General features: G+C 37.4%; 1 protein-coding gene across 1 annotated transcript; it reads right to left on the bottom strand.

Annotated features, from left to right (window-relative positions):
• Nucleotides 1–13051: 13051 nt before the first annotated feature.
• LOC149218325 (ACT domain-containing protein ACR4-like) lies at nt 13052–16745 on the bottom strand. The gene is made up of 8 exons (XM_089383902.1): nt 16396–16745; nt 16148–16220; nt 15837–15882; nt 15546–15660; nt 15389–15456; nt 14682–15302; nt 14018–14122; nt 13052–13894 (listed from the first exon to the last, which is right to left on the bottom strand). The coding sequence occupies exons 2-8, from the start codon at nt 16216–16218 to the stop codon at nt 13544–13546; spliced, it is 1377 nt and encodes a 458-aa protein (XP_089240028.1). The 5' UTR covers nt 16219–16220; nt 16396–16745; the 3' UTR covers nt 13052–13543.
• Nucleotides 16746–17099: the final 354 nt, after the last annotated feature.

Raw genomic sequence — 17099 nt, 5'->3', positions numbered from 1 at the left:
ATCCATCATGATCCCTTTCTGTTTATCATCTTCCTATGTTTGTTCACGATTTTCTTCTTCCTCCTTCTCCCCCATACTCCTTTTGAGTGCTTGATCTTCTATTGTTCGTTCTTTGTCCTCTTCAAGAACTTGGAACTGGTTCTGACTAACTTGTTGTCCCTCATTTTGATGTTGCTTTTGCCCTCTCTTGCCACCTTTTCTTCTATGTACCACCTTGTGAAAGCTGTCAGGGTCTTTCATTGTGTTAGTTTTACTTTTATTCTCTGCTTTATTGAGAGGCCAATGTTTGAGTAGGTGCCCATGTTCATGACATCTATGACATCTGAATGGGTTATGCTCGTAGTCCACTGTTTGCACCCATTCTTCATCAAAAACTTCCAATATTACCTCATCCGGAAGGGCTTCAGATAGATCCATCTCAACACATATTCTTTCAAAGGAAGTATATTTTCCCCTTCTAGCAGCTTCAGACGCTTTGATAAACCTACCTAACTTATTGCATATGGCAGCTAACAATTCGGGTTGCCAGTAATCAAGAGGTAGGGAATAAAGTCTTACCCAGACCGGGACCGAAGTAAAAGTTTCATGCTCCAGGACAAAATTCATCTTCCATGGCCGCATATAGAGACCTGCAGTTGCATAGAAGTAGGGCCCTCCTTCAAACACTCTATCTTTATCCTCAATATTAGTGAACACCACAGTGAAGAATCCCTTTGAACCAAGATGTAGATCAATGCTCCCTTTAAGTTTCCAGTGGTATTTGATCCATGTTTGTAAATATTTTTCAGTGGGCCATAATCCCATGAATTTGCAGATGATTGCATAGGTCTGCATGTGATCCCTATGCGCCTGTAGCACATGATCATTTAAAACTACTCTAGGTGTGATTTCAGCTTTGGGTTTACAAGGTCCCTTTTTCTTTTTCTCTTTTGTTCCCTATTTTTTGTCTTCTTCCTCCTTGTCTTTAGTGCTATTATTCTCCTTCATTCTGGCGCCATCTGTTTCCTCTTCCATATTACTTCTTCCTTCCTCTACCATTCCTTTGACTTTTTCTGGGGGCTTCTTGCCCTTACTGGCCATGGCCTCCTTATAGGAGGGAGTGGAGCTCCCTCCTCTGCGTCCTTCCATGGATGAAAACCTACATCAAATTGAAACCCTAGTTGTTCACTCTCTGCCTTTTCATCTATTCGTGTTCACCGATATGGATTGGAAGCCTATTCTAACCCTGACAGTTTATAGTATTATTAATTATTACTTTGATGAGATTATTCTAAAATATTTATAATAGTACACAAATTAAAGATTAAGATTTATCTCTAAAATAGTTATTTATTTTTACTTTTTTAATTAAATTAATTAATTAAGGCAGTTATATAAGTTAAATAGTCTGCAAATATCAATATCAATTTATAATAAACATCAAAATACGTCTTCCATGATAACCATACGCTGCCAAAAAAAAAACAACAACAACAAACATAAAAAAAAAACTAATATATATATATATATATATATATATATATATATATATATATATATATATATATATATATATATATATGATATATATATATACTATGAAGATTTATCTCTATTTTACAATGAAGATTCTTAATTTGTAAATCGTTTTTGTTACAATACCAAGGACCAATATCATGATTTATCAATACCACATGCCCAAAAAACCATAACTCAACACTTACTCATATGAAATGTTTTTAACTAATCAATTTTATTAAAATGGAGATAACTATTTTTATGATAAATCTCAACCCTTGATTTATGTATATTAGTAAAAATATTTTAGAATCTTTTGTGGAGGTTAATCTCTACCATTCACATAATAATTATTCATAATTAAATTATTATTCTGAAAATAATATTCCAAAATACACATGCCTATGGGCATAATTAAAAAAAATGACATTTGAAGTGAGTAATGGTTTTTTGAGTACACGATATTGTTAAATTTTGGTATCCATGATAAAGAGAGATAAATATCCATGCTTAGGAATCGCCTATATTTTCTCAAATGTATATATGTTAAACTTATATATTAATTAATTTTATTATTTCTTATTAATAATAATATTTTAAAATAAAGATATAATTTAGTTAATTAATTAAGATTATCATGTTTATTACTTGGAGATAATGCTTCCATGTGATTTTAGAGTTAGTTAGAGATTTTGTTGAGAGAATATCTCAACTTCCATATCTATATTTGTTCTCATGTTTATTACTTGGAGATAATGCTTCCATGTGACTTTAGAGTTGGTTAGGGATATTGTTGGGAGAATGTCTCGAACTTCCATATCTATGTTTGAAATTAGTTAAATATGAAACAAACTATATAAATGTGTAATAATTTATTGCAAATGTATGCAATAAAGAATTATTTTGTATATTATTTTGTATATTTATTGGTACGATGTTTCCAAATTCAATTTACTTTTTGCTATCACAGCCTATTTTGGCCTAATTCCCTTGCCAGAAGCACACTAAAATGTGAGAAAGCCTTGAGTTTTATTGTTTTGTAAATAAAATAGGAGTAGAACGTTGTGTGAAGATTTCTATGTGGATTTTTCCTGTGTATATATGTATGCAACAAACAACCGACCTCCAGAAGATTCCCCTCTTTGTCCACATACCACCTATCTAAGACTCAGTTCCAAATCTCCAACGTTGGTGATTGAAATTGTCTTCAGTCCCATAAAACGAATGCAGCCCTGCGTCCCATTGCTAACATGTCTAAACTGCCATCCAGACTATTGTTGAGATAGTGTGTTTTGTGTGGATTGTGGATCCATGTGAGAAAGGCAGAGTTAGCTTGCGATTCTTCTTCATGATAGTCTTCACGTTTGTGCTTGGTATTTTATACCACCGTTGGCGAGGACAACACATGATCTTCTTTTCAAGCTTTAGTCCAAACATGACCACATTCATCGTCCCTATGGAAATCATCCCAGCATGGCTTTGTTCTACATGCCACAACATAATCAGAGCAACAAGCAAGACAAAGCCATTGATTAGCTGGCGACGAAGAGGACACAAGCTACAAAGAATGATATTGGTGTTAAAGCCTCTCTCGTACTCTTAGGAGAATCTAGCATTATAGGGTTTATTTTCATTTTCCTAAAATGACCGGAAAATGCCTGGAAGAGCTCTCTAGGAAGAATGATGAGCTACAAATAGTCTAAGTCCGATGCTCCCGACTAGATGCACTTCCTCGTGTTCAATGGAAGGACCGCACATTTAGTGATCTATTTCGTAAGATTCCACATGGCAGTTAGTCAATTTCAATATGCATTTGTAATATGCCACATGGCACCAGAATACATATAAGCCAATGGCATACTCTCACGGAATAAGCCAATGGCACGGTATTTTCCTTGGACGTCATGTTGCTAGAGCTCAGATTTTTGTTTATTCTACAGTACAACGGGTTTACAACTGCGGCAGGGAATTGGAACACCCGTGTTTCTCATTTTAGATACGAGTTAATAAAATAATGCGGTCGTGTTTAGAATTATTTATTCTCTGCATATGTCTATTTATTTTGTCTTAAAATTATATGCAAAACCAATTAATGAACAGAGTGACATAGTCTAAATTAGTGGTTCTCCATATGAGAACATAGTGGAACATATTGTTAATTTGATTTTGTGAATTTGTTATATGTTAATCGGTTTGGTTGTTCTTTGGTGTTCCAAAAGCATTAGTTATAGGTTATTTTTTTGACTATGTAAGTGTGTATGTAAAAAGACTAAGTTGTATAATTGACTTCTAAATACATTTAGTATCTAGACAACTTATCTATATAAGTGAAAATTGTAGTTGGTTTCATTTTGATAAATGGAAGTTAGCCCATAGAGTGGTTCAGTATCGAGATTGTTCTTCTGGAGGTTAAGAAGTGTCAATTTTGCAAGTTCGTCAATGATGGTCATAAGCAACTATATTTTAAATGGAGGTCAAGTGGTGGCTCAAAGTTATGGTGGTGAAGAGTAAGTGTTGTCTACGAGATTCCAAAGTGAGTGTAAGTGTTGATGAAGGTCAGTCAAACAAAGATCATTCTTGTTTTTGTAACATGTGTTTTCAATGTTTTCCATGTAAACATTAAGGGAGGGACTTGGAGATAATGCTTCCATGCTAAGTTTAGAGTTGGTCAGGAATTTTGTTGAGAGAATATATTGTTAGAATTAATGGAGAATAGGCTCTTCTTGTTACGTAGTTGTGATTTTTCTTTTCATAGTTATTAAGTTTCTATTCTTCAGAGATATGATTTGTTGTCACTAAAAAATTGTATCTATTTAATATTGGAGATTAATGTGAAGCATGTGCGGCGTTTTGCTTGAGGTAGCTCTTGGTGATCCGCACCTATGAGCTCCTCTTGTTTGGTTTCTCATTTCATGTCTTCCCTGCGCTACTCTTGACATGGTATCAAAGCTTAGGGCTATTAATCATGTAGGCTGAGTGAAGGGCGTGGCTGAAGTGGATTCATCACGTGGTTTGGGTGGAAAAGTGCGACTAGTGCACTGTAACACTTCACAACCTTCGTTTTGGAAACTCGGTGCGAGCTTTGGATGGAACGTCACGACACTAAGCTGTATAGCTACGACTATCTTCACAACTCCTTGATGGATAAGCGCGCCAATCTTTTGCTGCATCTGTGTGGAGGAGCTCTGCGTGAAAGTCGCCACTGTTGGATGCTGAGGTGAGGTGCGGAGGCCAAATCACCAGGAGGGCAGATCCCCAAGCAGAGCCACAAGGAGGAGATCCCTGATCTACATCTCGAATAAGAAATATCATTACTTCAAATTTCGACAGGCCACTTTGAAGATTCAGATTTTCTCGATAGAAATTGTGTTGCAACGGCTGCGTGGTGGCTACGTGACCCTGTAGCTGCATGTTTTCCTTTGAAGGCCGTGGCTGAGGCATTGACATCTAATTGTTGTGCATAGTGGGCTGAGAGAGGCCGAATCTGGTGCGGATTACCATGTGAAGGCTGCACGCAAAAGAATTGACATCCTATTGTTGCTCCCATCTACTACACTCATCTTGCAATGCATCGAGGACACTAGTACGCAGAAGGCATATGAATGTGGGGCTAAGGGGGATGAAGGCAGAGTAGAATCCGTGTAGCAGAGGAGAATTCTAATGGTGCGGTGATCTGCAATGTGCAGTGATCGTATGCTACTTTCTTGACATTTTTTATATCACCAGATGTGGAAGGGCCAACAGAACGGGTGTGATTTCCAAGATTTATGTGTGATCTGCAATGTGCTACGTGTGTGGAGGCGGTCTCCTCTAATTTGTTTCTTAACAAAACGCTACAATAATTATCACTAAGATAATTAAGGTTTTTTTTAATTGAAGTTTTTTTCTCCAAAGCTTTAATTAAAATTTTTGGAGAGCTCTCATTATTTGAAGGAATTATTATCTGATATTAAGGGGGCATTTAAAAAAAAAAAAAAATTTGGGGTCACCAGTTTTTGTATAAAGATCTGGGGTTTGTTTAAATTATTGAAGTTTTTACTCATTCAAAATGAATAATCAAATTGTTGAAGATTATCTTAATGAGAGTAATAAGCTTGATGGTTCCAATTACACTAATTGGAAGTTTAAGCTCCAAACTCTCCTTGAGGGATAGAATGCCTATGGCATTGCCACCAATGATGAGGTCAAGCTAACTACTGCATTTGGTGGATCGAATACAGCAATTTAAGATTGGGAGAAAAGGGAGATGAAGGCAAAGTTTCTCCTCAAGTTATCAGTCAAAGATTGCATCATCCCTCATATTCGAGAGTGCAAGACGGCGAACGATATATGGACGATTCTCAAAGAAATGTATGAGATCAAGAACACCAGTTGAACTTTATACCTCAAGAAGAACATTCTCTCCATCATGATGGAGGAGAATGAGTCAGTTTCTTCATTCATATCCCAGATAAAGGAGATTAAAGATAAACTAATGGATATTGGTCAGACTGTGGCGAATGATGATCTGGTGACGATTACCATGAACGGCATGACAGATGATTATCAGATATTTATAATGGGATTGAATGCAAGAGAAAAGCCTCCATGCTTGGAAGACCTTACCGAGATCTTGCTACAAGAAGAGGAAATGAGGTTGTCTCTCAAACCTTAAGATCGAGATCTTGCATTAATGACCAAGTTCAAGCCGAAGGGAAAAATAGTGGTTGATCACAGGAAAGGAAATGTATCACGAAAAAAGACACCACAAGGTATGACCTCGCATAAACATGACTCTGCTCCTAAATGTTTTTATTGTGGTAAGATAGGCCATATTGCTAAATTTTGCCATAAGCAAAAGGTAAATGGGGAGAGGTACAAGAAGAGAAGACATGTAGGTCATCTGGCTAATGCAGATCAGAACGAGGATGTCAGATTATTTATGGCTGAGACTGCACTAGCCACTGAGGAAGATGAATCAGATACTTGGTTCGTAGATTCCAGTGCCTCCTCACATATGATAGGTAAAAAGCAATGGTTCAGAAATTTTAGAGAATCCAACACTTGAGTAAAAGTATACCTTGGAGATAATAGAGGGTACGAGATCAAGGGACATGGAGATGTTCTTGTCACTCTTCTTGATGGAAATATCAAGAATATATATGTTGTGTGGTATGTACCTGGTATTAAGAAGAACCTGATTTTAGATATCATTTTTGGGATAGCAAGCTAAGTGGGCTTGATTGTGGGGAAAAACTCCACAGTTAAGCACGCTTGAGCCAGAGGAGTTCTGGGATGGGTCACCTCCTGGGAAGTCCTGGTTACCGGGTGCAAGCCCCGGAAGTGATGATTGATGCTATGTGATTCATTCTCCACATTTCACTAGTTTCAATCCCACTTCTTCACCCCTGTGAGCATCACCCGATGCAATGAGTGCTGAGTGAACTATTCAAAAATCATGAGAAATTAGTCAGTTACGACTACCTCTCATGGAAATGGTCATACGTTTGAATGACTTACTTAACGCAGTTGAATCCCAAAAATGATATCTAATATAATGCACTGCGTAATCCCCCATACTTAAATTCAAAAAGAGTCAAGGGATCTCTACTTGAATGGTTCATGAGGCACAATACTTGCTAAGGTTTTGCAAATGGGGTAGCAAGCTAAGTGGGCTTGATTGTGGGGAAAAACTCCACAGTTAAGCACGCTTGAGCCAGAGGAGTTCTGGGATGGGTGACCTCCTGGGAAGTCCTGGTTACCGGGTGCAAGCCCCGGAAGTGATGATTGATGCTATGTGATTCGTTCTCCACATTTCACTAGTTTCAATCCCACTTCTTCACCCCTGTGAGAATCACCCGATGCAATGAGTGCTGAGTGAACTATTCAAAAATCATGAGAAATTAGTCAGTTACGACTACCTCTCATGGAAATGGTCATACGTTTGAATGACTTACTTAACGCAGTTGAATCCCAAAAATGATATCTAATATAATGCACTGCGTAATCCCCCATACTTAAATTCAAAAAGAGTCAAGGGATCTCTACTTGAATGGTTCATGAGGCACAATACTTGCTAAGGTTTTGCAAATGGGGTAGCAAGCTAAGTGGGCTTGATTGTGGGGAAAAACTCCACAGTTAAGCACGCTTGAGCCAGAGGAGTTCTGGGATGGGTGACCTCCTGGGAAGTCCTGGTTACCGGGTGCAAGCCCCGGAAGTGATGATTGATGCTATGTGATTCGTTCTCCACATTTCACTAGTTTCAATCCCACTTCTTCACCCCTGTGAGCATCACCCGATGCAATGAGTGCTGAGTGAACTATTCAAAAATCATGAGAAATTAGTCAGTTACGACTACCTCTCATGGAAATGGTCATACGTTTGAATGACTTACTTAACGCAGTTGAATCCCAAAAATGATATCTAATATAATGCACTGCGTAATCCCCCATACTTAAATTCAAAAAGAGTCAAGGGATCTCTACTTGAATGGTTCATGAGGCACAATACTTGCTAAGGTTTTGCAAATGGGGTAGCAAGCTAAGTGGGCTTGATTGTGGGGAAAAACTCCACAGTTAAGCACGCTTGAGCCAGAGGAGTTATGGGATGGGTGACCTCCTGGGAAGTCCTGGTTACCGGGTGCAAGCCCCGGAAGTGATGATTGATGCTATGTGATTCGTTCTCCACATTTCACTAGTTTCAATCCCACTTCTTCACCCCTGTGAGCATCACCCGATGCAATGAGTGCTGAGTGAACTATTCAAAAATCATGAGAAATTAGTCAGTTACGACTACCTCTCATGGAAATGGTCATACGTTTGAATGACTTACTTAACGCAGTTGAATCCCAAAAATGATATCTAATATAATGCACTGCGTAATCCCCCATACTTAAGAACCTGATTTTTGTATTAAAAATTATAGATTAGGATCTCAAGGTAGAATTCTTTAAATTTATTGTATTATTAAAGACTTGTTGGACCAGATGAAGCCTATTTCTACAGGTGTTTGTACAGGAGGACTCTACAAAGTGGATGTGAAGAGTACGCCATAGCAAGCATTGATGTCATCATATAAGTCTACTGAAAATCTGTGGCATTAGTGACTTGGGCACATCAATTTCAGTGACCTTTTTCTGTTGTAGAACAAAGGTATGGTAGATGGTCTTCCTATTCTGAAAATGTTGCATATTGATTGTGAAGCATGTGCATTTGGTAAACAACATAGAGATGAATTTCCTGTTGTTAAAGATAGGAAACAGAGGGATACACTCGAACTTGTACACACTGATTTATGTGGGCCTATGCAGACAAGATCGTTAGGTGGGGCTAGCTATTTTCTAATATTTGTTGATGATTGTACAAGATTCACATGGGTGTATTTTCTTAGACAGAAGAGTCATGCCTTTGAGTATTTCAAGCAGTTCAGGAACATGATCGAAAAATAAACAAGAAATTTCATCGGGTTTCTTTGATCAGATCAAGGCGTAGAATTCAAGAAAATGGATTTCAACAAATACTACAAAGAGCATGGGATACAGCAACAGTTTACAACACCTTACACTCCTTAGTAGAATGTTGTAGCTGAGAGAGAAAAAAGAACACTGGTGGAGTGTGCTCATAGTATGTTGAAAGGTAAGAATCTAACTAATGGTTTTTGGGCAGACGCTGTCAATACTGCAGTGTATTTGAAGAATAGGAGTCCCATTAAAGTCTTGATTATAAAACTCCTTTTGAAGCATTGTTTGGATTCAAGCCTTCAGTAAGTCATCTTAGAGTATTTGGTTGTAAAGCTTTTGCGCATATTCCCAAAGAAAACAGGAAGAAGTTAGGTTCAAAGGCCATTAAATGTACTTTCATTGGATACTGCAGTGAGTATAAGGCTTACAAATTGTTTGATCCTTCTACTCACAAGGTGTTTGTTAGTAGAGACATAGTATTCCATGAACAGGTTGATGATGGAAATCCTATTCAAGATAATGAAGAATGGCATGTACCATTACTTTCATATGAGGATGTTGAAACAGGGATCAATCAACAACAACAACAACGACGACGACAACAAGATAAAGAGGTGGAAATTGAGTTCAGTCCACAAAGAGAAGAACAAAGAAGAATACTTGACACCCCACCACTTAGAAGATCTAGTAGGCCGAAATAGTTACCAGCTCGGTATAGGGATTGTTCGCTCATGACTGGTATGTTAAACATTACAAAACCTTCTAATTTTCATGAAGCTAGTAAGATTTCTGAATGGAAGGAAGCAATTAAAGAGGAATATGGATCTATTATTAAGAATAATACTTGGGATCTACTAAAGCTTCCCCATGGTAAACAACCCATAGGTTGCAGATCGTTATTTAAGTTGTAATTTAAACCAGATGGGACCATTGATAAGTATAAAGCAAGGTTGGTTGCAAGGTATTGATTTTGAAGAAACATTTGCCCCTGTTGCAAAATTAAATAGTATTAGATTGATTATTCCTTTAGCCACTAAGCATCATTGGAAAATACATCAATTTGGATGTTAAATCTGCTCTCTTAAATGGTGTTTTAAAAGAAGAAGTATACTTAGTGCCGCCCAAGGGGTTTTTTAAGAAGGGAGAAGAGCATTTAGTCTATAGGCTAAAGAAAGCTTTATATGGTTTAAACAGGCTCCTAGATCCTGGTACGACAAAATTGATTCATTTTTCCTCATTCATGGATATAAACGGAGCACAAATGATCCTAATTTGTATATTGTGTTTAATGATGAGAGGCAAATATTGTTGATTTCTTTATATGTAGATGATTTGATCATGACAGGGAGTGCATACAATCTCATTGAAGGAATCAAAAAACAGTTATCACAGAAAGTTGAGATGAAGGACCTTGGAGAAATTTTACTGTTTGGGTCTAGAAGTTTGGAGAGATTCAAGCCAAACTTTCTCGTCCCAGGGTAAGTATGCTAAGAGTTTTTTGACTAAATTTAAAATGGATGAGTGCAAGGCTGCATTTGTGCCTTTACAGCAGAACAACAAACTTCAGGTGAATGATGGTTCGAAATATGCAGATGCAACATTGTATAGACAATTGGTTGGTAGTATTATTTATTTGACTGCAACGAGACCAGATCTAGCTTATACAGTGAGTGTTTTGAGTCAATTCATGACTCAACCTCATGAGAACCATTGGCTTGCAGCAAAAGGAGTACTGAGGTATCTACAAGGAACTTCAGACTTTGGTATTTTGTATTCTGGCTCATTTGATGTTAGCTTGAAAGGTTATACAAACTATGATTGGGCGGGAAATTTAGATGATAGAAGATCAATTACAGGTTGTGCCTTTAGCATTGGACCCGGGGTCATCTCTTGGTGCAGCAAGAAGCAGCATACTGTAGCCTTATCCTTAGCAGAAACATAATATCAAGCTATGTGTGCAGCAACATGTGAGGCAGTTTGGCTGCACAGGTTTCTCCAAGATACAGGGAAAGAACAGACAAAAGCTACGGTTATCAATTGCAATAATCAAAGTTCCATCACACTGGCTTACAATCCTGTGTTTCATAAAAACACTAAACACATAGACACTCAATTTCATTTTGTTAGGGAAAAGGTGCAGTCCAATGAAATTTGTGTTGAATATTGTGATTCTTGTGATAATATGACTGATATATTTACCAAGCCTCTGGGAAGAATGAAGTTTGAATTGTTTAGGGACATATTAGGCGTGTTTAAGAACCCTTTCTCCATTAAGGGGGAATGTTAGAATTAATGGAGAATAGGCTCTTCTTGTTACGTAGTTGTGATTTTCCTTTTCATAGTTATTCAATTCCTATTCTTCAGGGATATGATTTGTTGTCCCTAACAAATTGTATCTATTTAATATTGGAGATTAATGTGAAGCTTGTGCGACGTTTTGCTTCAAGTAGCTCTTGGTGATCCGCCCCTGTGAGCTCCTCTTGTTTGGTTTCTCATTTCATGTCTTCCCTGCGCTACTCTTGACATACATCAACTTCCATATCTATGTTTGAAATTAGTTGGATCTGAGACCAACTATATAAATGTGTGGTAATTGAAGGCAAAGGTGTGGGATAAAAAATATTATTCCTTGTATATTTTAGTATTATGTCTCCAAATTCAATTTCTTTGTTTATGGATTGTTCAATCACAACTACTAGTGTAGATGTGTAAAAATGGATTGAAAATACCATATCTTTCTTTTCTTTCTTTCTTTCTTTGATCATGTTGAATTGTTGGAATAATTTGGGAAAAACTAGTTTCTTAAAATATTCAAGAATCCGAAAATCAAATATACCAATAACTTATCACTTAACAAGAATGGAATCTATCCCAAGATTATCTACTCTTCAAACCTTTTCCCAATGATCCAAATATATCCCTTAAAATTAAACTAAAACTAATAAAAAAACTGAACCATAAACTAATAAACTGAAAACAACAATTAATTTGGAATAAATCAAATTGCTAAGTAAACCCATATGACATCCCATTTTCTCTCCAACCTTTTCCCAATAATCCAAATATATCCCTTAAAATTAAACTAAAACTAATAAAAACCGAACCATAAACTAATAAACTGAAAACAACAATTGATTTGGAATAAATGAAATTTCAATTAATTTGGAATAAATCAAATTGCTAAGTAAACCCAGATGACATCCCATTTTCTCTCCATATGCACCCACCACCCACGGCTTAGTGCGGTGGGTAATCACCTTTAGGCTGACCATCCAAGACGGAGATATTTGGAACTTTCTTCTCAAGTTTTTACTGGATGAAGGAAAGCCAAGTCTCTGTGGAAGTGACCTCCGACGGTGCCGGCAATTGGTCCAATGTGGATCTTGAAAGATAGTGTATTTGTTGGGTGCTCCAATGTGGATCTTGAAAGATAGTGTATTTGTTGGATGTTATAAAGCTTTTTTGGTATATTTTTGAATTAAATTGGTTCAAAATTAAGTAGTAGGAATTTGTTAGAATGAAAGGTTTGAATTATGAATTGTTTGATTTATGTTTCTTTAAAAACTCAAGTGACCTTTTAAACAACATTGAAAAAGATTTTAACAAAAAAACTCCATAACATCGGACCAAAAAGACTTCTAAACTGGGCGGTTCATTACTTGCAGGAACCCAATTGGCCCAGTGCATATGTCTGCTGCTTATCACTTGCGTCATGCCCGGCCAACAGCGAAGATTGATGCATTGGCTAGACTGTTCCAATATTAGAAGTATGATGTACGAAATATTGCAGCAAAAAATGCAAATAAATTTTGCGATATTTAGTGAGTTGAAACATTACGGATCAGATTGAGACTGTATATATCCCAATAAATCTGCTTTTTTAGGTGAACTGCTCAGTGTTTATTCACTGCCTTTATTCCACCCAGTTATATTCTTAATTTTTAAAAATAGTTTCACAGATCAAAGTTGGAAGGACATAGATTTTCTTTCAAAGAACCCAAAATTTAAAAAATGAGAACACTACATGCAACCATAGCCTTATAAATTTTTAAATTAACCAATTTATACCCCAAAAAATAAAAAAACACCTAACAATTTCCAATACAGAAACCAATATTATACAAAGAAAAACTAATATTTTCGAATATATAGTGTTTTTCCAATACATAAACCAATATTATACAAAGAAAAACTAATATATTTCAATACATAAACGAAAACTACACCGAGCCAAAAACCAACATCAGAGTTTTTGGCTCAACCAATCTAGCACTCGTCCAAGGTAGTCTCCTGTTCGAAGCCTGGCAAGCCCCGGTCGTATTGTGCTTTTCATATGTTGACACGTCCTGTGACAATTGCATTTTCAATTATGTTGGAATCACGCCAATTTTAGTCTGTAAAAAAACTAGTCACAACCGTTTCTAAAAACCATGATTTATACAACTTGCGAAGGCAGTCCCTTAATCACCATCGCTAAAGGCCCACAAACTTAAAGCCCGTCCCTGAAATTTCTGTTGCCAGTATGGTTGAAGGCCAAAACGCATCATTTCCTCTACTGTTCTGTTCGCCCAACCCGCAAGTATAGCCTGTACACATAATTCTATTCATCTAAGAATAGGATTTAATCAATCCAAGATTGTAGAGAAAACGCTCCGACTTCAATTTCAAGAGATTACCCAGGGAGAATTGGATCACAGGTTCCCTTGGAGGAGATTTTGTATTCATATTCTCGTCTTTCACTTGCAAGATTGAATGTCCAATTTCTCGCCGAACAGCTTCTACCGTCTTGGTATCAATAGGGTTTCCTGCTGTATCAGTCACATAGAACACGTCAGCTACCTTATCGCCCCGGGTTGATACCTCTGCTCTTGTAACTGACATCCCATGTTCATTAAATATGCGAGTCACGTCCGACAGAAGCCCAACTCGATCCTCGGTACATAGTTCGAGTCTCATGCCCTGAATTCATAAAACCATTATCAACAAAACTCCCACTAACTTAAGTAAGGTTTAAGAAGGAACAAATTTGACTACACTGGTAACCCCAAGTCTTAAGCATTGATGCGCTCCTTGGATTCCTACCTCTGATGCTCTTCTTCTAACTGCAGCCTGCAAACACTGAATCACACGCTGCTTCTCTGCTTCTGAATTCACAGGAGATCCATCAGCATGCCTGATGTAGTACTCCTGCATTGCAAAAGAAAAGAACAGAAATAAATTCCCCAACTCTTCTTTAACTTATTTATTATTATTATTATTATTAATGGTTCACTGTACTAGTCCGGTAAACCATAAATATCTACTTACTATTCAGAGGAATCAAGGTAATGTCAAACATGTCACAGCCTGAACTTCAAACCTAGATGGAGAGGAATTGAGATAAATTTTAATAAACTTCTTTAACCTAATTAGTCCCTAGGCTGTGGTCCAAAGAGTGAAGGAGGTTTGGTCCCAAAACTATGGTCCAAAGGCTACGTGTGGAGGAGGTTTGGTTAAAAAAAAAGTCTTACCGTCCAATCCCCTGCAAGCCTATATACTATGTACTCCCGAAAACTACTCCAAAACCATTTCTTAAAATGATAAAAAAAATTCTTTATTCTAATTAAAATAAATCTGAAAGCCATTAGGGATGTGACCTGCAACTACATACATCTAGTTTATGCATACCCGTTTTGACCATATCAAAGATGAAGAAATATTTGAAAAGAGAAAAGATCCTACCAAAAATCAGGTCCTGAAGCTATACCTGAAAAGCTTGTGGGCCTTCAGTGGCTATAGTGGCATGAAAGACAACATACTTCATATCAGTCAAGGTGCAAACGACATCAAAGAGAAGCTTAGGCCTGTCTTTGCACTGAACATTCACCACAGAATAACCCCTTTCCAAACAGTTGTGAACAGTCACAAGAAATTTGGTGTTGTCATCATTGCGGTATAGAGGAGGAGGTGCCTGGCCTCCTGTTCCGTCCAGTTTGTCGTAATCACCATCAGCAAACATCAATTGATGCAGACGCCTTTCTGTAGGAATGAATCCCACCGACACCATAGTTTTAGCACCTTGGATGTCGCTGTTTCCTCTCATTACATTTTCTAAGAGCTCTCGAGTTTTACAAATCTTTTGTGGGTCTTCGATGGCAGCACCAGTTTCCTCATCAGTAACGTAAACAAGACAAGCAGCCCTCCTGTTGTGAGTCCACACCTCTGCCTCCACAACGTTACATTTTAGGTCACTGAGTACGGAAAATATTTCAGATAGTAGATCCGGTCGGTCTGTGCCCGTTAATTCAATCGCTGTATGTTGAGTTGCTACCGCTACACCTACTGGTTTTCCAAACAAAGGAAGTATGCAAGGATTTGTTGCCAAAGTCTGCAATACAAAAGTGTATCATTTAGGATAATTAGAATTTTTTTTGTATGGCTTATAACTAGGGTTTGACATAAATTTATGCATACCTTCTGAATGTACCCAATTATGCCTTCGTCTTTAAGTTTTTCGCCATTTTCGTTCGTGACATGGAAAACTGCCACAGCAGAAGAAATTGTAAAGAGCAGGACTAAAACAACGGTAAAGAGTATTAACCCACAAAACATAAACATAACTACAGCATACCATCCATGAACCATATCCCATCTGATGTAACATAAGCCTTTTTGATATTAAGGTTCAAGTCTGCCAGGACTTGAACAACCTCCAACAGAATACCATGCTTGTTTGCACTGTCGACCTGTAAGAAGGAAAAGCCCTAAATCAGTTATTAACTCTACATCCCGGAAACTGGAGGGTCACTTCTCACTAAAGCCCAAAAGCAATTTGGACAAAACAAATGCATAGTGCAAAACTACCCTACATAGGATGGATTCCAAAAATTCAGATCAAGACTCAGAAAGCCAAGGGCTTCACCTTCACCAATGTTGCGTTTTCACAGACGGTGTTATCAACCACGACCCTAAAATCAAATCAAAACAAAACAGAAAGATGGGTCAATAGTGAGCTAAATTTCCACCCAAAAAAAATAATTTATTTCGTTTGGATTTCAGATTTTGTAATTTATTTTGTTTGGATTTCAGATTTTTGTATTCTATATCGTTATTTTTATGGAAATTGTCTTCCATATTAATCACATAAATAATGGAAAAATAATTTCAATACAAAACCAAACCAAACCAGTTTTTTTTACTCGAAAAAGTAGAACCATGGAAGAAAATACTAACTTGGGCATATTCATTCGTATAACGAGCTTCTCATATTCATTATACACGTCCAAAGACGAATTCCCATCCATTTCTGGCAGAGGCAGGCATTTCACAGATAATGGGTCAACAAAACATCTTCCCGCGATACAAATACAAATTCTTCAATACGCAACTATACAAATTGGAGCAAATCATGTAGACAAGTGACTAAATCCGATCCATCTGTTTGAAACTTTGTAGGGTCTAAAGTTCACGGAAAAATATACCTTTTTGATAGTTATCCTCTTCAGCTAAAATTCTGATTTGTGCTGTTGCTCTGCAAATTTTGCACTATCAATGAGGTGCTACTACATACCTAACGCTAAAATATACCTACAGGCTCCACCTCCATCGACGCAGCATTCCCCTTCGCCAACAACAACAATCTGAGTATGATGGCTCACTAGGCTTCTCCCTCTTCCCTTCCGTCCAACAACCCCAGCAATTTCCAGGCCACTTCCTTCGATTACAATCCCATTCACTTCATACTATCTTATATATATAGCTGCACAGGTACTCCGCCCTTGTCCAAACTTCCTATTTTTAATGTATTTTATCCACGATCGACATCGGCGTGCTTTATCCAACTAGCATATTGGAATTCCCATGGCATGTGAAGCCTGAATGATGATGAATTGATTCGTTCATGACAAGTTGACATCGAGCCAGTTGGTGCCTTTCACGAAAGGCCAAGGCATGCCTTGGCATTCACGGAGAAAGGTCGTGGGACATGAGACGCGAAGAAAAAAAAACGCGATGAACTCAACTCTACTCAGCCGCATTAAAGGTTGCTGTTGTACATATTCGTTGCCTACACAATATTTGGGACCAGGCCTAGAATTTGAAATTACAGGCGTTATCTAACAATTGCCCAGTAGGTAGATTTGTTGGTTGGAATCTGGTAAAAAAATTAAAAAATTAGAATGTTGTT

This window comes from Pinus tabuliformis, chromosome Q (genome assembly GCF_031772625.1).
Source record: "Pinus tabuliformis cultivar Carrire ecotype Pingquan chromosome Q, CPIR1, whole genome shotgun sequence".
NCBI classification, from domain to species: domain Eukaryota; kingdom Viridiplantae; phylum Streptophyta; class Pinopsida; order Pinales; family Pinaceae; genus Pinus; species Pinus tabuliformis.
This window is presented reverse-complemented; position numbering and strand designations above follow the sequence as displayed.

Bases quoted from the DNA above. Each gene is read 5' to 3' on its own strand.
- LOC149218325 (XM_089383902.1), bottom strand. From the start codon at position 16,218: ATGGATGGGAATTCGTCTTTGGACGTGTATAATGAATATGAGAAGCTC. The intron at 15,661-15,836 runs GTGAAGCCCTTG...TCCTTCTTACAG, and splicing joins AAAACGCAACATTGGTGAAG to GTCGACAGTGCAAACAAGCA. The intron at 13,895-14,017 runs GTAGGAATCCAA...TTATGAATTCAG, and splicing joins TTAGAAGAAGAGCATCAGAG to GGCATGAGACTCGAACTATG.